The sequence below is a fragment of the Hydra vulgaris genome, chromosome 06 (genome assembly GCF_038396675.1).
Source record: "Hydra vulgaris chromosome 06, alternate assembly HydraT2T_AEP".
Lineage (NCBI taxonomy): Eukaryota > Metazoa > Cnidaria > Hydrozoa > Anthoathecata > Hydridae > Hydra > Hydra vulgaris.
In genome coordinates this window covers 1203005-1224887 of record NC_088925.1, presented here as the reverse complement: position 1 = coordinate 1224887, position 21883 = coordinate 1203005, and the positions used below count along the sequence as shown (strand labels likewise).

Sequence of the window (21883 nt, the reverse complement as noted above, 5' to 3'; positions counted from 1 at the left end):
TTTTGTGGAAAAAATCTTTATCTTAAGTCATTAATTTTTAACTCTTTTTTTCAAAGTTTAAAAATATTTTATATTAAGAATAAATAAAAAGGTGAAAAAATAAAGTAGAAAATAGAAGGTATAATTTAGGTTGTTCGACGGAGTATTCCAAACCCAATCAAGTGAGACGGCGTGCTTATTCTACCTTCCCTATAAGCCTTGCAGCATTGTTTATTTTATCAACCCTATTGCAGCATTTTTAAAGGCGAAAGTGAAAGTTATTTTTATGTATTATTAAATTTAAATAAAACAGTTGGGTTTCTATTTATACTGGGTTATTTTACAATTTTGTTGTTATTTACAGTAGTTTCCTAATTGGAGTAAAATGTTTTGTGAGGAATGAAATAGATTTATTTTATCAAAGATTATTGGAAAAGGATTTGGTGGAAATTAAATTCAAGTAATAACAACAATGGGTTTTTTAACTTCTTCTACCAAACTTGATTGCGTAGAACCAGATATAGTCAAAGACGTTCCCGAGGGAGCAATCGGAACCCCAGAAACATCTACAAGTATTAATTCAGTTCATTCACAAAATCTTCCGTTTAAAAATACTTTATCAATAAAAAGTATACTCGGTTACATTGAACCTTTCTTTAACATATGTCGGCCAAAAACCATCAAAAAAGACAACAATTGGGAAATACCTTTTGAAGATATAAAAGAACTAGAATGGATTGGCTCCGGAGCCCAAGGAGCTGTTTTTTTAGGTAAATGGAAAAGTGAAGAAGTTGCTATAAAAAAAGTTCGATCAGAAAAAGACACATGCATCAAAGACCTAATATATTTGGAGCATAAAAATGTTGTGAAGTTTAGGTAAGAAAACGTTTTTAACTAAAAAATTAAAATCTAATTAATGGCTAATACGCCAACAAATAGTCCTGTAATTAAACAACTAATCTTAGGTCTAAACAGGCGGCATGCAATCATCCTCAATGACGTTTTGTATAGTTTAATACTGTTAAACGTCGTAATAAAGTAAAACCTTTGCATGTTAAAACTTAGTAACCGTCTTGTTTATTCGATTTTAGGTAAAATAATCAAGGCATAAACTTGTGTAAAGTAATAACAAACCAAGAAAAAATGTGATGCATTTGTTTTGTACTAAACAAAAATTACCTTATAGGTTTGAATATATATTTAATATATCACTTGTTATAACAAGTGTATTTAAAAATTAGCATAGAGTACAATAACAAAAAAGCGCGAATATCGCCGCACATATTTGTAAGTGTAAGCTCGTAAAAAAATACACAAGCATGCAAAATACGCAAATATGCAAAAATACGCGCAAATAATAAAAAATACAGCTTCGAGTCTCTTTAATATAGTAATGTTACCATACCATCTTTTCCACAGAGTACAAGAAGTTTTAAACAAGCATAGTGCGACATATATATTTAATATGTCTACTTGGTAACAATTAAGTTCTAACATAAAACAAACAACAAGACCTTAAGCATTAGCAAGCTATATAAAATTATTGACTCTTCACTGATCACCAGCTGTCTACAGTCTTTTGCAGACCGGGCACTTTATTTTGTTAATATACAGAATCTGCCGCTGGCATGGCTGCTTATTGTTCTTATAACTTTATGAAAAAGCTTGTTTTCTTTTAATATTCTAGAAACAGTACAGTTATTTGAATCATTGGGTAGCAATAATAGTAATAATAAGTTTTTGGTTTAGCAGACTGTCAGTTACGTTTTTGGATCCAAATTTTACAAAGTCCGAACCCCGAGCTTTTTCACTAACACTAGTCCGCCTTGTTTTTTTAACATTACGCATTGAACGCGTGGTTCTTGAGTCAATCGAGCAGAAATAAACTGCTTTTACAAAAATCAGTACACAATTTGTTGGTCTAACACGATAACACTACACTTCTGTTTTATAAAACATAGCAATTCGTACACTGTTCCCATCTCATTGTTTAGTTTTTTTTCAAAGAATTTATTAAATTTTGTACAAAGTTCTTTTGAACAAGTTATTTTATACTTAATACATCTTATTACACAAGGGCTAAAAAGTTTCAGTTTGTATTTTTTTCCATCAGTATGTTTTTTTCTTCCGTATAATTTAAATATCCAATATTACATCATAGGCTGATGTTTTACTTACTTTACATTTAATAAGACAAACAGCACACTTATAAGATAAACAGCACACTTATAAGATAAACAGCACACTTATAAGATAAACAGTACACTTATTGAGATTGTCAATAAAATATTATCATCTTTGCAACTTCTTATTGAGATTGTCAAAAAGGTTCTTAACACGTTGCGTTTAAAGCCATATTCAGTGATTGTTGCTAAAATACGGCGGATAATTGGCACTCACAAACCAAATATTTTATTTGATTTAAGCTATAAAAATAATATTTTTAATATTATTTTTATTGACTGTTGATGACGAGTATGCTCGTTTTTCGTAGTGCGTATCAACTTTTTATACAGAATACGGAAAGCGAGTATTCTCATCAACATAAAAAGACAATTGAATTGCTTTATTGCTGTTAAAAATCAATAATAGTAAGTTATTGCAGTGTAATTTATAAACTTCTTTAAAAAAAATTTTTTTCTTTTAAGTTTGCTTTATAAATAAAATAATATACTTTTAAGTATATTATTTTATTTATTTTATTATTTCATTACTTTATTATTCTATTAATTTTAATCGTTATTTTCATTTTATTGTTTAGTAATAGTAATAGTAATATATTTAAAAAAAGTCCTCTTAGATAAAATGACAAATAATTAAAAACAAACAAAGCCAATAAATTATACAAAAATTTATGGTTTGTGAAATATAAACTTTAAGTAAAAAAAAGCAATTGTATTTCACAGCAAGTAAGTTGATATCAAATTTATTCTAATATGCAAATTTAAAATACAATTTTATATATAATTGTTTCAAATAAAATTTTAATGGTTTGTTTAGATATTTTATAACCTCTCTTTTGTTATACAGATATAATGGCTTGTAGATATACCGTCAAAGAGGACTACGTCAAAGAGGACTACGGACTGATAATGAATAATGAATTAGAAGTGGTGTAATCAAGTGATTCTTTAAAAAATGATGATTTTAGAAATGATAGGACTTAATCTTGTTCTGAGCTAGATTCTGATCTAGATTAAGATTATTAAGGAAGGACTATTTCTTTAGCTGCTGTTCCTAATCTTGGTTGCCAAATACGAGGACATATAAGTACTATATATAAATAAATATGCTTGTACATATAATAAATGTAAATACGCTTGACATATAAGTACTATATATCATTTGCAATGCAGATGATATATAATACTTATATGTAAATGCTACCTTTAAATCAATAATTTTTTTAATGAAGAAATAGTTGAAAAAAACCCTCAAGTATGAATATTTACGAAATGTTACTCATCGAAACCGTAAAAAGTTCTCTTTTTACATAAAATTAAAGATAAAGTAAAATATTGACAAATATATGTTCTCACGTAAAAAACTTAACTGAGGGATATTTAATTCAAATTTTAAAAGCATTTTTAGGAAATAAATAAAAAACTATTAGCATTTAAACTCAAGCGAGCTCGTCGTCTGTACGCAAGGAGAGTTTTGTTCAACGAGTATACTCGCCTTCCGTACGCAACGTGTTAATGAGATTTCGTATATTTAGGATGAGCTGTTATATCTGTAAAATGAGCTGTCATACCTGTAAAATGAGCTTTTGTACCTGTAAGACAAGCTATCATATCTGTACCAATTTTTTAACCAATTACCCTTGTTTAACTGCGGGTATTCAAAAGTTTTTGACAAAAATTTTTTAATATGTTCTATTTATTTAAATTAAAACGTTCCAAATAGTTCCCTTAGATAGCCACTTTATTATAAAACAATTCTCATTCTTTAATTTTTGTTTGTTCATTTAGTAACAATAGTATGTACTACTATAACTATTACCTTGTTTTTTGTTTACTCTCATAAAGTTCTATTTAATTCATAGCATTTAGTATTATTTATACCTAATTGAACCTTCAATTATGTGTTTCATTAATTTTTTTATTTACTCAATCCTTGTGATTTTCAAAAATACTTTCATACAGCACCGCTCCAAGCTGGCTTGGGGACCTGGGGCAAAATTAAGTTGTGAAACTTCAAAATCTAAATGTCATTAATATATACAGTCTTTTTACGACCTCATTTAAAATTTGCAGCAGCAGCCAGCAATCCATCGTCAAGAATAGAAATTAATAAAATTGAGAAAGCACAAAGAAAAGCTACACGTTTAATACCTTCGTACCGTCATATGTCATACAAAGATTATCTGAGTATACTGATCTTAACTCTTAACTTCCTTAGAAACTCGTTGCATTATGGGAGATCTGATACAGGCAAATAAAATTATTAACAAGATAGACATTGTCTCATGGAGTGAATCCCATGCCCTTCGTGTTGGGGTGTCAAATAAAATAAAAATCAGATAACATCATCTAAAAATGACTAGAGAATTTAATCAAAATTGCGAACAAAGGCATCAGCTTTTCACAAACTAAATAGTGAACCATTGGAATGCATTGACGTCAGAAGTTGTATGCACTTTATCTATTAACAGTTTCAAGGCTCAGCTCGATGCAGAAATTTTAAAAAATCCGCATAAGTGTTGAGGTTATAACTTATAAAAGAAAAAGAAAAAAAAGTACAAACTTATACTTCATACTATATGTCTATGCAAATTTTTATATATTGATATAAATTAAATTAAAGAATGACGTAGATAAGGTTATACAGGAAGACCTGTTGCAGCACTTTACTACTACTACTACTACTACTACTACTACTACTACTACTACTACCACTACTACTACTACTACTACTACTACTACTACTACTACTACTACTACTACTACTACTACTACTACTACTACTACTACTACTACTACTACTACTACTCTACTACTACTACTAATACTACTACTACTACTACTACTACTACTACTACTACTATATACAATCACAATGTAAGTATTATTGTTATGACTTTTTTTATATATAGTAAGTATTTAAGTACAAAGTTCCCTAAATTATTGGGGTTTGGGAATAGATTGTCTCATTGTCGGAGCGGCCCTTCTTCCTCTATTATTATTTAAATGATATTATGTTAAAAAATAAAAAGCGAATATAAATTACTTTATTATTTTTATTACAGTTTATTTTAAAAAATAAATTATTTCAATACTTCGGCTAAATCGCCTTTTAGTCGGCTTAGTCGATTTCAAAAATGTATTAATCGATTTTTGTCGACTTTAGAAAATATATTAGTCGATTTCGTCGACAGTCGAATTAATTAATAGTCGTAACAACTCTAGTCTAACCTTCTTTTTTAACTAGAAAAATATCAAAACATTTTTTGTTAACTTTCTTCTTACTATTATTATTATCATTATTATTGTTGTAATTATTATTATCATTATTATTATTATTATTTTCTCTGTCGTATAATACTATTTACAAATAGATAGTATTTATCTCCGAGCCCTGTTAACATTATCACCATTTGTTAATATTACTATTAAAAAATTACCAATTAAACAAAAAAAAAAGTAAATCGAAGTGTTAAAAGTACTAAAAGACACACACAAAATAAAAAACATTTTAAAATAAACCCTAAAGTTAAAAGTACTAAAAGTCACACAAAAAAAAAAAAAAAAACCTTAAAAACCCTGACCAACTTAACGGATAAGATAAAATCAGCTCATAAAATCTATGCTGACAACACTAAACTGTTACAAGTAATAAGACCTGAGTTTCACGATGCTGATCGCCTGATCCTCCAAAACGATTTAAACATTGTCACAGAATGGTCAAAGGAATGGCTAATGGAGTTAAATGTTCCAAAATGTAAAGTTATGCACTTTGGTTATGGAAATAGGAATCATGAAAATGTAATGAATGATGAAAATACATCACTTACTCTTAAGGCAACGTATATTTTGAGAGACCTGGGTATCTTTATATTTAATGACCTAAAATGGAATCAACAAATACAGGATGCAATACATAAAGCGAATATAATACTTGGTCTATTAAAAAAAAACGTTTAGATCAAGAGGTATGAAGCTTTGGAGTAAATTATACACTACGTATGTTAGGCCGCATCTGGAATTCGCTGTTCCGGTATGGTGTCCTTACTTAAAAGGTGAAATCAAAGAATTTGAAAAAAATTCAGCACAAAGCATCAAAAGTAACTCATGATTTAATAGGATTACTTTATGCTGAAAGGTATTGTCGGCTCAATTTTATTACTTTGGAAACTCGCAGGAGACGTGGCGACTTAATCCAACAGTTTAAGCTAAAAAACGCTTTTGAGATTATCAATTGGCATAATCCACCAATTTCAGATCATCTTCCAACGTCCTAATGCGTAAATTCACATATAATAATGCTCGTCACAATTTTTTCACAAACCGTATTGTCAATGATTGGAATAACTTGCCGTCAGCATGCAAAAAGACTCCGTCAGTTAACGCATTTAAGAATAGAATTGACAAGCATTTTTTTTCTACAGCTGCAAACAGTACATCTTTTACTGAAGATGAGCTGCACGTTTATTAATTCGTGCAGCTCTTTAGCAGCTACAAATATTGGCTTTTTAGATACTATTTGTCATAGATGTAAACTTTAATTAAATGAAAGCAATCTTTTTTCCCTTTTTCTCAATTTTGATATCAACTTACTTGCTGTGAAATAACAAATGCTTTTTTTTACTTAAAGTTTATGTTTCACAAACCATAAATTTTTGTATAATTTGTTGGTTTTTTTTTTTTTTTTTTTTAAATTATTTGTCATGTTATCTAAAAAGACTTATTTAAATATATTACTATTACTATATTACTATTACTAAAATGACGATTTAAAATGGCTGATCAAAGTAGATTTTCTCAAACCATTTATTTTGTCACTTAAGTACTTTTAGGATTCTTCATTTACAATACAATTTCACGCAGATATGGATGGTTAAGCGCTAAACTGGCCTATACTATAAATTTGAAAAAAATTAGTTTATATTAAAAAATGATTTCCTTTGTGCTTCTTTGCAAACACCAATAAACACTAAACTGCAATTACTTTTAATTTTTTTGGTTTAATGGCTTTTATTTTAAACTTTGCGTCTAATTATCTCATTTGAACATATTCGTTGGCGCTAAGTCATCCATATTACAAACGCTAATCAGTATTATAAGATATTAGAAATAATTAATATACCATAAACATGAAATAAAAGTCAGATGATCAAGACAAAGATAAATAAAAATAAGTGAGTAGTGGTGACTATTTAAATTTAGTTAGTTTAGTTTTTGATTTTTTTTAATTTTTTGATAATTTTGGATTATTAATTTTTTGATAATTTTAATTAATTTAGTTTTTGATCTTGTGTTAAAAGAAACATTTAAGATCGAAGTTTTTTTCTAATAAGAAACGTTTAATTTTTTTTTTGAATTTTTCTAAACCTAAATAAGTTGCAACATTTAAAACCATATTTTTTCATAAATGTTTTATTTACGTAGGTTTATGGCTTTTTTATATGGCTTTTTTGTCAAACAACCCTTTTTTTTACAGGAACCAAACATTTCTAAAAAACGATTAAATTATCTGCGTTTGATTATATATGAAAATACGCGGGAAAATCTTTTATACTTAAAATCATTTTAAAAATTCATAAAATGGTTGTCCATAAAGCGCCTTAGGGGGATGGGGAGGGGTTAGTGGGTTAGCGGTTTTGTGACGACACATACTTATCAACTTGAACTTGTAACTAAAGTTACAATGCTGTAACGAGGGGGGGGGGCGAGGAAGGGGTCAAAAACGGTCAAAAGTTGAGTGGCGTAATTTGTGGACGATCTCTAATAATAACTCAATCTAGTTTAAGTTTTATAAAGAATTATATATAATAAATTTAAATTATAATAAGATATAATCTAAACATGTCTGAAAAACGGGACTTGCATTTTTCATATTTTGCACATTAAAGTTTTATGGTCTAATCATAGTCATAAATACATTGTTATTATGTCTAAAGCCTAATTAAGGTCAGGGACGTCGAGAGAGGGAGGGGCAAAAGGGACGGGTTATCCCAGGTGGCAGATGTTTAAGGGGCGCCAAGCAAAAAATAGTACCGAAAAAAAGTTCTTCACTGATAATATACACTGATAATATTCACTGTTAGTATGAAATTCTTCACTAATAATACGGGTTGCTTTGTTTACATTCTAAAGCGCGTGCGCAAAAAAAGACGGGCAAAAAATTTGAGCAAAAGCAAAATAAACCAAAAGTTACGGTGTGAAGTTTGTACAAGTAAACGATGTGAATAGAAAAAGTCTATCACTAAAGTGGAACCAGCGCGTTAAAATGTGTCAAATTTTGTTAGCCAGTATCAATAAATACTTTGCCAATTTTTAAAAGTAAACTAAATTTAAAATTAACAGGATATACTTCTATTAACGTATACTTCCATCAATCCAGCTAAGTTATAAAAAAAACAGAGAATTTGTATCAAAATTTAGATAGATTAGCATCAAAAGCTGTTGTTTTTAAAATTATTAGTTGGTAAATTGATGAAACAGAGAACTATAATAAAACAGACACTGCATATAAAATAAAGCTTTACTTTACTCTTTAAGTTTAGGCTAAACCAATTACTGCTCATTATGAGCCATTGCTTATTAACGAAAGCCAAGATAAAGTTACAGAAAAATCAAAAGTTTCACTAAAATTGTTGATGAAATCTCATCAAAATCAACTATATACTATAGAAAATTTGTCTAAAACTTGATGGAAAAACACTTGGAAAATCTACAGGCATCTGTTTATAAAATACTGAATCTGTTTATAAAATGGGGTACAATGTAAATATTGATGAACCCTTACAAATCTTTATAAATAATGTCATATCCTGAAACTGTTTGCAAATGAAATTGTCATGAAATGGGTATTTTTTTTTAAATGAAATTCTCTATAAATATAGAAGTAGCTTAGAGTTGTAGAAAGATGACCAAAATTATCCACCTAATAAAGATGGTCTAATTTAAACTAATCACCAGTATTACTATCAAATACAACAACAAATGATGATTAACAAAACAAAATCTTGTCTGTTGGAGTAATGGAAACATGACAAATTATAAACTTTGTATCTGAGAAATTCTGTTATATTTTTGAAGATAAACTTAAAATAGTTTTTGAAGAAGTGACATTGACAAAAATTGTAAAAAGAAAATTGAATCCAAATCAACTGCAGCTGTTCTGCGAGTGTATATGTTCAAAATTTCTTCCTCTGATTGAATGTATTAATTTTCATTGCCCAGTCAAATGGTATCATTACAAGAGTGCTAATACTACAATACCTCAGTCTTCAAATAAGAAATGGTTTTGCTCTACATGTATTTTGCAACATAAAGACGATATAATAATCTTTTGTGTAATATTACTAAATAAAATTTAACATCTTTTTAAATCGGAAACATATTCTATGATTTGTTGAGAAAACTTTTGTCATAAAACATTTTATAAACATAAATAGTTCAAATTTTTTTTAAATATTGTAAATTATATTTTCTGATCCATAAAAAAAATATAAATTTTAGTTAAACTACATTTAAATTATTCAACATTTGAACATTATAAAAATAGCTAAAAAGTTTTGATATTATGCATAAAGTAGGACTTTAAATTTAGGGACTTGCTACAAACATGCATTTAACTGTATTTAAACAAGTGATGCAAAAAGGGGGGAAGGCACACTATCATAACCCTTAAAAAATACAAGTTTTTCATCTGAAAGATTGTTTTTTCTGATAAAATTTTTGATCTCTCTCTCTCTCTCTCTCTCTCTATATATATATATATATATATATATATATATATATATATATATATATATATATATATATATATATATATATATTAGGTATGTGGACTGAAATTTTTAAGTTGAGGATATACTAGAATGTTATACATCATTAGAAAGCCCTTCAATACAGTATTTTAAAGATGAAAAAGTTATCAAAAATGAACAATTCAAAAAAAAGTTATGACGTTTTTAGTAGCAAATTTTGGATATATGGATTTATTGAATAAACTGGTTCCAAAATTATTATTTTTTTCACTGAAATTGTTATAACTTTGTCAAATCTTATCCAAATGCCTATAATTTGGTATTAAATGATAGATGTAAGAGTAGGTTACAAGTTTATATTTGTCTATAGATATAGGGGGTGTCTAGAAGGCCAGAGGGGGTACGGCACACTATCATACCCCTTAAAAAACACAAGTTTTTCATCTGAAAGATTCTTTTTTCAGATAAAATTTTTTATCTTTATACAAAAAATATTTTTCTAATTTGCTTCCATTCCATTTTCAAATATTAGTGGTCTATCTTATATTAAAGGGTGGATGTTTTCGTTACGTTTTAACACCCTCATAGTGAAATGTTACATTCTTATAAATATTTTAATATTAAAAACACTGATTATATTTTGCGTTCAAAAGTATAAATTATACTTTCTTACTCTACAGCATTTACAAGTGGTGTATAAATTGACATTAGGGGCGGGATGTGTGCCACGCCTTCCCCCCCCCCTCCCCAGTTTTCTTCAGTCTTCCAACCTAAAAAAATTTTTTTAATGAGATTTGAAATAAGGTTTTAAATTAAGTTGATTGAAAATAAGAAATTAGTATACAAGTTTATTTTACTACATTAGTTAGGAAAGTGGCGTGTGTCACAACTAACGCCCTTCCCCCCCCCCCTCCTCTCCTTCATATTCAAACTTGAAAAAAATGTCAACAGAAATTTAAAAACGTTTTTAAATTGTGTTTATTTAAAATAGAGACATAACTTTACAAATTTTACCACATTACAAGATGCGGGTATCCACCCTAAAAAAAAGACTTTTCATATTTATCAACTCAATAAAATATTATACATAAATTTAACACTGTAACTAACTCAATAAAATATTATACATAAATTTAACACTTTAATATGTGCTATGAAATCCTCAAAAAGTCCTGATCGTATCTAAAAGTCTTTAACTATTTATAGGTACAACTTGACTACTTTTTATAATAAAACTTTTAATCACATTGAAAACATACAAAATATTTCATTAGAACTATTACACTTATTAATGCTTCATTTTTAAATTATTTTGGGTGAAAAATTTTTAAATAAATAATTCAAATGTTTGAAAAAATTGAGACAAAATGGAAAAAAACTTGATGGTATTACATATATATTTTTAATAAAAAAACAAGAATGGTGGTGCCTAATGATTGTGCATGCTACCATTCACCACAAAGCTGCCATCATGCTGTCTTCGCCTGCGAAATTCTCCACAACAGTTTTCTTCTGCTGTAGCTCCTAGCACCCCTGTTAGGAGGATGATAGGTCCAGCTGAATGATTCCCATCATTCCCTCCTAACTGGACCCATCACAAAAATGAGCGACTGCTAGTCGGTCCAAGGTGCTGACACATGTATCTCCGATAGACATCATATGTAAGATCTAATGACAATGAATCGTAAATAGATTAGTACTGAATGGCATTATGTAACATTTAATATAAACTAATTATTTGTTAAAATTATTGGTTGAACAAATAAAATGAAAGACTAATAAATCAATTAAAAATGTAAAAATTTAAATACTGCTCTTGATTTTACTTCTACTGCACTTTGATGGATAACATAATAAAAATGTATTAAATAGTGTATATAAATAGAAATATTGTGGATTTACTGGCAGAAGGTTGTGCTGATTGTGGAGAAGGTTGTGAAACTATATGAAAAAATAAGTTGAAATAAAATAAAATTTTATTTGCAATTGATAAAAAAAGGCATACACATATTAGAAATAATTGTTTTACGTATACATCATGCATAAACAGATTAGAAAATAATAGTTTTTTTAAACTTACCAATTGTAGCAGCTGAAGATTTAACTCAAGGTTAACTAAGTTGTAATAAGAAATAAATTTTCAATTGTCGAGAAATGCATACCTATTAAAAAGTAACAACTGTTAAAATTACCACTCATTGCAGATTATATTTGTAATTCTATAATCAATACTAAAAATTATCCTATACAAGTTTACCAGTGGTAGGCTGTGTAGATTGGACTAAAGATAACAAAAAAATTGTAAAATTACTCAAAACACTATGTAATTGTCAACAGTAAGTAACAAAAGTAACAATCGTCAAATCAGTTCTGTGTAAGATACAACCTTATTAACAAAATGAAAATAAACAATGAAAATATAACAGTAAGAATATATAAAAAATATATTTATAAACAATTAGCTAACATTAGGAATGTATATACTTTGGTTTATATTGGTATAATGGTATTTATTATACTAATGGAGCATACATTGTTTATATATAAATTATTTTAATTTGGTTGTAGTTATATATAAACGATGTTATTTATACTTATAAAATCTTAAAAATAAGCATAATATATTGTAGGGTCTAAACAATAAGTAAACATAAGGGATGCTTGTATATAGTATAATAATTCATGGGCCTCGGAACCGGGGGGCCCGGGTGAGCCAGAGCCTCCCGAGTAAAAAATGATGGCGCCCTTTTTAGTTGTGCCTTTAAAAAATTATTGTCCCTGAAAGATATTTACCGATAAGTAACATTGTTTTGATAGCGCCATTATCTAAAAAAAACCACACATGCACACAAAAGTAAAAATTATTCGATTTGAAATACGTTTATTTTTGAATACGGAAATAATCTATTTTAAAATTGCGCTGTTTCAAATTTGAACAAAAACGAGAAGTTTTTAAACGTAAGTTTTTGAAACGCTTTACATTATTATTATAGAGATTATAATTGATATATTGGACGAGGTTAATTTCTATTCCATTTGGTCTCTTGTTTTGGCAACATAACTATAACGATATATTCCGAAATTGGTACATATGTTAATATGCCCGGAAGTAATTTATATTTCAAAAGATTATGATGTTCTATTTTTTTATCAGAGTCCTTCCAAAATTGGCTAAAAATAAGAAATTTATTAATGATGGAAATTATTATTTATAAATCAAGATTGTTTTGTTGAATTGAATAATCAAATTTTAATTAATTGTTCTTAGGTAATATAAAATTCCTATATATACAAATATTAAAGCAAAAAATTTCTAATAATGATTTTATTCTTTATATATATTATAATTATATATTAGAAGTATTTATTATATTATATATTGACTAAGTTTTATTTTTTAAATGTCACTATTTAAAAAAAGGTAACTACTATATGCTATCATGCCTAGCATTTAGACTATATAATGGTGGCCAAAGGCCAAGCAATCTATATTAAAAAATATATATTTTGATAGATTATGTATATATCTATATATATAATCAAAATATTAAATATTATTTATATGATTTATTTTTTTATGATTACTGATACGTTTTTATGATTACGTATTTTTATGATTACTGATAACTTATCTAAAACCCTTCAACAGACACGTATGTCTGCTTCTGAAGGAAGGGACATTGCAATGTTGACTGTCAAAACACTCATGGATATGCGAAATGAGGAGTGGTTCAATTTGTGGTGGCAAAAATATTTAGAAGCATGCTCATGATTTCCCGGACCTCGAGGAACTCAAGTTTCCAAGAAAAAAGAAGATGCCAGCACGGTATGAGGAGGGTTGTAGTACCACATATCATTATGTTGAGACAGCCATTCAGTACTATCGTGCCACATACTACAATGTAATTGATTCTTCTGTTGACACTATCAAATATCGTTTTGATCAAGCAGGACAGAAACAACTTGAAAAGCTGGAGAAACTTTTGCTTTCTGAAGATGTCACAGATACCATAGCATGGATAAAGAAGACATACTCAGATATTGATACGGACTTACTAGATGTGCAACTTGGGCTATACAGAACAATGTTTGATAAAGTTCCAAGGTATGTCAGTGATGTTGTCTCACATCTCACACAGTTTTCCTCTTCTCAATTATCTTCTATTTCTGAAGTTGTCAAATTGCTCGAGCTGATTCTAGTTACTCCAGCAACAAATGCTGTTAGTGAACGAGCATTTTCAACAATAAGAAGACTCAAAACTTTTCTGAGAACGACGATGAAACAGCAGAGGCTGAATAGTTTGGCAATGTTACACATCTATTCAAACTGTGCAAACCAACTTGATCCAGAAAAAGTGATAACAGAATTCTGTAGGGATCATCCTTATAGAACAAATTTATTCGGATTTTAGTGTCTTTATTTTAAACTTGAACTATAGCACAACATGTGTATACAGTTTTATGTACCTACAACCTAAACTATTTTATACTATTATAAATTATTTCTGGTTATTATCAGCCTTTTGTATTCCCATTTTATATAGAATCTAATATGTAATATAGTACCCATATATTCTCTATTCAACAAATACAAAATAATATTATGTAATTTTAATATGTATAACTCCAAAGAAACATATAAAGCAACATTTATTTTTGGGGGTATACCAAAGGAATGCGCCCTTTTCAGTGTGGCCTCTCCAGTTTATAAAAGCTTCTCAGGCCCCTGTGATTTAAATAATAGTCCAGTTAAAGAAGTATACAATCGAAGTAAAAAAAAAAAAAAATAACAATAATATCTTTTATTATAGTCGAAAAACACTAACAAATTTTTTGTTAGGAATAAACCAATGAAGTATCTGATTTGTATACTTATTTATATATGGTGTATATTTATAAAACTGTCAACTGATACTATCACTTAACAATCCATTCAAAAGCAAGGGTCTTAATCTGAAACATTATTCTTTTTTATACGTAACATAAAAAAACAACAAGTTTTTACATTTATCATTATATTTTGTTTGAAACATAAGTTAACTATAATATTATTATGAAATAAAAGAAATTAACTTACTCTCTGTTAGAGAATCAAAAACACTTTTATCTATATTTTACATTTTAATTTTAATCTAAATATCAACATAATACAAAATTGCAATAATTTTTTCAGAGTTGCCCCCCCCCCCATTATTTACCTCCGTATTTCGCTTACCGAAAAAAGCAACAACAACAAAAAATTATTCTATTTGCTGGTATTTATTTTTCGTTGAAAATTGAAATGTGAATTGGAAATGCATGTAGAAAATTATTTTAATAATAAAAAAAGGGGATCAACATTTCTACGACTACAATTCCATGTGTGAACATCAACTAAAATTTCATGCAAAATTTTCGAAAAAATAATCCATAAAAAAGTATACTAACCATACATTATAGTCATAAAAAAATCAAGATTAACCTTTCTTCTTTTAAAAATAGTCTAGGTCCATATATGTTTCTAATAAGAACCACCACAAAATAACGTTTACAAAATAACGTTTTTAGGGGTTCCTAAAAAAAGTGGTAAACTTAATCTAACACAAATTAAACTAATTGCTGGTATTTTTTTTTCGTTGAAATTTGGCAAGTGAATAGGAAATGCATGTAGAAAACTATTTTAATAATAAAAAAAGGGGGATCGACATTTCTTTGACTACAATTCCATGTGTGAACATCAACCAAATATTCAGGAGCAAAATCCATAAAAAAGTTTTTTAACCATACATAAAAGTCTTGAAAAAACCAATTGACACTTTCTGTTTAGTTATTATTTTCTATGTATTTTTTTATTAACCTATTCTTTCGTCACTTCCTATTTGTTTGACTTGTTATTCTTATAATAGTTTTTGTTTTATTTTTGTAATTAAATTAATAGTTTGTACACAGATAATTACATTTTGTATTGGTATTGAAAAAATCACCTATATAGGTATTTAAACAAATTTAAAAATTAAACTTCAACTGAAGATGACTATTGTTTTGTTTAGAACTAATAAAATGGTTTTATTAATTAAAAAGTTTGTCTTGTTTATTAAAATATATATATATATATATATATATATATATATATATATATATATATATATATATATATATATATATATATATATATATATATATATATATATATATATATATAGAGAGAGAGAGAGAGAGAGAGAGAGCTACCATAGTCCTGATTTGAAGGGTCTGTCCTGACTGTCCTGATCAGGTGCCAAAATGTCCTGATTTTAAAAAACCATAACAAAAAAAAAAAAATATCATTTTGACAAAAACTAAAAAATAAAGCAAAGAGAAAGATGTTAACTTGGCAACTCCAACTTCTCCATTCAATTTTTACTATTTTCAAAAAGTACACTCTAGTGAAAAATATGACTGGTTTAAAAGCAAAGAAAAGAAATAATTCTTGTAGTCATTACAAAAATGTAAAATAAAGCTGGTTTTTAATGTTGTATTTTTTGTCATTTTCACTTTAAGTGTGACGAGCTTTTGTCCTGATTTAGACTTTCTGCTTATCTATATTTGTCGTGATTTGACAGGTTAAAAAAAACATGGTGTCCTGATTTTTCCTAAACAAAACATGGTGTCCTGATATATATATATATATATATATATATATATATATATATATATATATATATTATATATATATATATATATATATATATATATATATATATTGATATATATATATATATATATATATATATATATATATATAATTTTGAACACGTTTTGACTGTCATTTTTGCGCGTGAGTGTTAAATTGTAACAAAAGCTACCCGTCTTTAGTGAAAAGACTTTGAAAAATAGGGACGCCACTCACGGTTGTTGTCCCAGGCGGCGTGAAGGCTCTTGGCGGCTCTGATTAAGGTGATAGGCGTATAAAAAACGTTTTTCAAGCATCAAAGTTATATTTACAATAAAATAATTATTAACAATAGTTATGAAACTAAACATAAAATCATAAAAAATATATAAAAAAAAACCTCGCTAAAAACTTTTAAACACAATTTCTCAAAAGTGACAACAGATCAAAACTCCAAATTTGGTATGATATATATGTATAAAATTCATTTGTCATCGGATTTTTAAATTTGTCTCTCTGGTTCAAATTATATTGGCTTTTAAACTTGGATGTGTAATTATATGAAAAAACTTTGACAGATAAAACCGCATTGTAGCGCCCAAAACAAGAAATTTAAAAAACTTATGACAAATGAATTGTACATGTATGAATAACATATCCTGAAAATTTCAGCCTATTTTTTTAATTTAAACAGGAGATATCATGTTTTAAAATTAAAAAAAAACTCAAAATGAGAAAAATCAAGTCAAAAATTAAAATTCAAAATTTATGTCTACTCAGAGCTATATGAATCTATTTTAACACTCAGAGCTATATGTATATATATCTATTTTTTTATTATTTATTTATAACACTCTATTTATTATCTAACATTTCTAACTCTAATTTATTATTTATTTCTAAGACTCAGAGCTATATGAATCTGTTTTTTTAGTATCTAAGTATCCCTTATGAAAAGATCTAAGTTTTTTTCTTCGCTTTTTGCATATTGAAGTTGATTTATGATGCTTGTTTACAATTCGCTTCTGGTCTTTTAAAACCAGGTTCGGAATAGTCACTGATCTTAACAATCGGAAGTAACTTAAAACAGATTTCACTCTATCTCCACCATCATTATAATGAACTATTGCAGAGTTTATACAAAGTTCAAATGTTCATCCACTTACAAAAATGTTTTTAAGACAATAAAAAACATTTTTGTAAGTGTCCATAAAATTGATTGAAATGCTTTATTTAAATTTTGCGTTTGACCATGTAAACATTTTCTTTTCAAATCTTCATCAGATAAATCTATAAAAATAGGCTTTTTTATTTTATGAATAAAGATAGGTAAGTTAATTTTGTTAGAATGTGTATTTGTACCTTTAAGCTTGTCTAGTTGCCACTTTCACCAGGAATATTCATTCCTAGGACACATAGAATGGCGAATGGTATTGTTGCTGAAATATTTGCTGTGCCACAAAACTGCTACTTCTTTTTTCATTGCATAATTGTTGTTAATGTTATTTCTAATTACAATACCATAATAATTTTGCATTGAGTTAATTGCACTATTAGTCAAATTTCCTTTTCCGTGTAGGGGTTTCTCCATTCCTTTATACTTATGTACAATTTTTTGCAAGTGTGTACCAAGTTGCTTATGCACGTGCCCAATGCTTTCCAATTTTATTGGTTGAATATTATAATTTCTATATGGATTAAATTCTTCAACTTCTTTAAAAGATGAAGTGTCACCATCCCCTAGGTATTCATGATAAATTAAATTGTATTTTTCAACCAATCAAGAAAAGATTTCCAATGCACCTGCTGCATCCATTGTACTAGATGACTTTGTATGGTTATTATGACATGTGATCTGCTTTCCATCTGTTGTAGGCTGGTGATCCTCTATGTTTTTTCTACATTGAACAACCTTTACAATTACAATTTATATCATTTGCATGACTCATAAGAATTCCAAAAATATGGTCAAATCATCTTTCTTTTCTTTCTGTTATCACTGAGAGTTATTTTTTTATGGACACATTCAGGACGTACTTACAATGATTGAAACTCTTAAGTATAGAGAAGTTTGATAAATAAAAAATAATCATCTACTTGTCTTATTACTTCACTATTGGTATTTAGTTTGATTTATAATTAGCCTCTTTTTACTTATACTAGATGTACTTTTTTCTGGTGAAATATTTGAAAGATTTATTCTTGAATATTTGTTTACAGGAGGCTTTTTCCTTTTTCGTGAAAAATTTTGCTTGTTGGTTATTCCAGAGGACATAATTATACACAAGTTGTGGTATAAAGTCATAATTATACGATTCATAAATTATGACTTTATACCACAACCAATATAATCATTTTAATGTGACAATTATAAAAAAATGTGACTTTAAAGCATGACTAAGCAGATCTATATTATATTGGAAAAAGAAGCTTCAAAGATTTGTCATTTTGGCCATTTAATTTGGGTAAAATAAGGTCTCAAGTTTTCGTTGCTATGGCATTGCTATTGTAAATAAACAAACTAGCTAATAAAATATGTTATTTTAAACCCTTTAAGTTTAATCAAACCTAAAAAAGTCATATATTAGCAGATAGATGATATATTTTTACATAATTACAATATATTACCTATTATTTAATTTTTGATCGAAAATCTCTATTTTTCATAGGCCTACCACCTTAAGGTTGTCGAGCTTGAAAAAATTAGTTTTTCTAAAAAAAAATTGAAAATTGCTGGTGCCTAAATGGTTGCCCACCCCTGGTAACAAACATAGTTTACATTCTAACAAAAATGTAAACAGTTGAAAAAGCTGGAATATTTCATTCATTTTTCATTAAGTTGCAGAATTCTTTTGAATAAAAATTCTTAGTTTAAAGCTCAAATTTCTTATTTCACCTTAAAATTTGGTAATTTGATTCGATTTGTTCAACTTCACTTCGTTTATAAACAAAGTGATCAAATCAAATAGTTAAATAGTTCAATTTAGCTATTAAACTTTTCCAGTAACAAAAAAATAATAAGAAATTAAAAAAAGTATTTAATTAAATTATAATGCTTTTGTAGTATAATTTATTTATGTACTATTTTATTGCTCAAAGAAATACATTATTTGTCTCCAAAAATTTGAAATGTCTGTATACCCTATTACTACAACAGGGTATGACCACAACTTTCTGCTATTTTTATGGAAGATAAAAGAAGGTTAGTTAAAAAAAATTATTTGACAAACGGGTAACATTTTGGTTTTGTGTTTGTATTATAATGATAAATCGCGTTAATTAATATAAAGTATGCATTTATTACATTAACTTTTAAAAACTAGATTGAAAAAAAAAGCCAGTAGTAAAATTATTGTGATAAGCAGCTTATCGAATTAATTTTACTACATTAATTTTTTTTTAAAGTTATTATTTGTTTCTAGATTCACTTACCGAATATATTATTTATGTGTCTTTCATTTTACTATGTCTGTAGCCAAAAATGGATTGAGTTTAGACAACAGTTAAAAATAATTAAGCGTAAACAAAATTAAAACTTTTCAACAGAAATATTATTCTCTTTTTGCAGTTAAAGTTTTCCAGTTAAAAAAAATGTTTTTTTTTCTAACTCTAAAAAATCTTTAAAATTTTTTTTGTTAACTGTTTATCTAAACCCAAATAAGTTGAAACCATGTTTTTTTTAAATTTTTTTAATAAATGATAACTAGTAACCTTTATAAAAATTATAACAGTAACTTCCCTAAAAGTTTCTATTCTATACCCGAGACCCGAGATTTTATCTTTTTAAAATGGTAATTCTTTTTTAACTGATATTGTATTACTTCTATAAAAAATTTAAGAAAAGACCATCAATAAGTTGTCATCTTCATGCCCACTTGCGAGTGACGAGTTTGTTGGAAAAATCAATCAATCTAGAAGCATGGGGCTAACAGCACTTTCTAGAACTAAAGACAACTCAGATAGAATCAGTAAAACAAATTCAACTTTGTTGTTCTCAAATCTGATAAATAATTTTTTATGTAGTAAATTTTAGTACTGTCAGAACTGTTTTAATGGATGTTTCTTTGTAATAATTTACATTGTTTGAAATTTACAAGTTTGAAAATCATTATTTTATATAAAGGATTAGAGTCATAGCATGTCAACTAGAACTTTGTAAAAAATAGTTTTAGCAAAATAATTTGTATGTTTGTATATTTTTATATTTGCGTTCAATCGAAAATAATATTAAAGAAATCTTTTTTTTTTCAGAGGAGTATGCTCACAAGGGCCCGGATACTCATTAGTTATGGAATATTGTCCTTTTGGACAATTATACGAGGCATTAAGAAGAGATAAGGAAGTAACTCCAACTCTGCTTGTTAATTGGTCTAGACAAATAGCAGATGGAATGGCATATTTGCATTCTCATAAAATAATTCACAGGGATCTAAAATCTCCAAAGTATGTCATAAAGAGTTTGTTTTTAAAGAAATTTATTTTTATTTTTTTTGATTATATTGATAAAGAGTATAAAACAACTAAATAATTGGCAGGTAAAATAATAATTACTTCTTTTTAAAAACTTATAGCTATAACAAACATGTTTTTTCTGTTAATTTATCTTTCAGTATTCTTATTTCATATAATGATACTTTAAAAATCTCTGACTTTGGAACCTGGAAACCAATGTCTGAAAAAAGCACAAATATGACATTTACTGGAACAGTTGCTTGGATGGCTCCAGAAGTCATTAGAAATGATCCCTGCTCAGAGAAAGTTGATATTTGGTAAAAATGTCGTACATTTTTTTTTTTTTATGTTTTGTTATTTTTATTTTTAGAAAATTAGAATTAAACATCAAAAAAGTTTTTATTGGTAATGGGGAATAATACAAACCCATTCGTTGCTGCTTTAGTTTAAAATCTTTTATTAGTGACGAGCTAGCTTTGAAGCATCTGATAGATGGTTATCTATTTATATTTTTTATAAGTAGAAAATATAAAACTAAAAATTAAATTAAACAAATATAGTTTACACAATGTTAAACTATTAAGTAAAAATTAAGCAAAATTTTAACCATCAAGTTATGACTAAATTAATTTTTTTTTAATTTATTACCTAAAACTTTTATGTATTTAATGTTTTACTTATCAATTGAAGTGAAATTTTCTACATGATGGCAATTACATTTTTAAATATTTGCAACTTAAAAGTGTTAAAACTTATTTTTCAAATGATAATTATTTTTTTCAAGTCTTTTTTGTTTTGTTAACTTTCTTTGATTTGTCTTCCTTTATGTAACTTATTTTTTCGTTACGTAAGTTATTATTTCTTTACGTAAGTTATTATTACTTTAA

The 21883-nt window shown here is 27.3% G+C and overlaps 1 protein-coding gene across 5 annotated transcripts in view; it reads left to right on the top strand.

Annotated features, from left to right (window-relative positions):
• The first annotated feature begins 210 nt into the window (after positions 1 to 210).
• The window catches only part of LOC100199949 (mitogen-activated protein kinase kinase kinase 12), a 41487-nt gene continuing 19814 nt past the window's right edge, over positions 211 to 21883 (top strand). Inside the window, exons 1-3 of one of the 5 annotated variants that reach the window (XM_065798927.1) lie at positions 211 to 855; positions 20796 to 20987; positions 21155 to 21313. In XM_065798927.1, coding sequence (XP_065654999.1) covers positions 452 to 855; positions 20796 to 20987; positions 21155 to 21313 — 755 coding nt within the window. In that variant the 5' untranslated portion in view covers positions 211 to 451. Of the gene's footprint in view, positions 856 to 2461; positions 2571 to 17208; positions 17361 to 18390; positions 20513 to 20795; positions 20988 to 21154; positions 21314 to 21883 lie in introns of those variants that run through there. The other 4 variants (XM_065798930.1, XM_065798932.1, XM_065798929.1 and 1 more) reach the window with 4 other exon arrangements.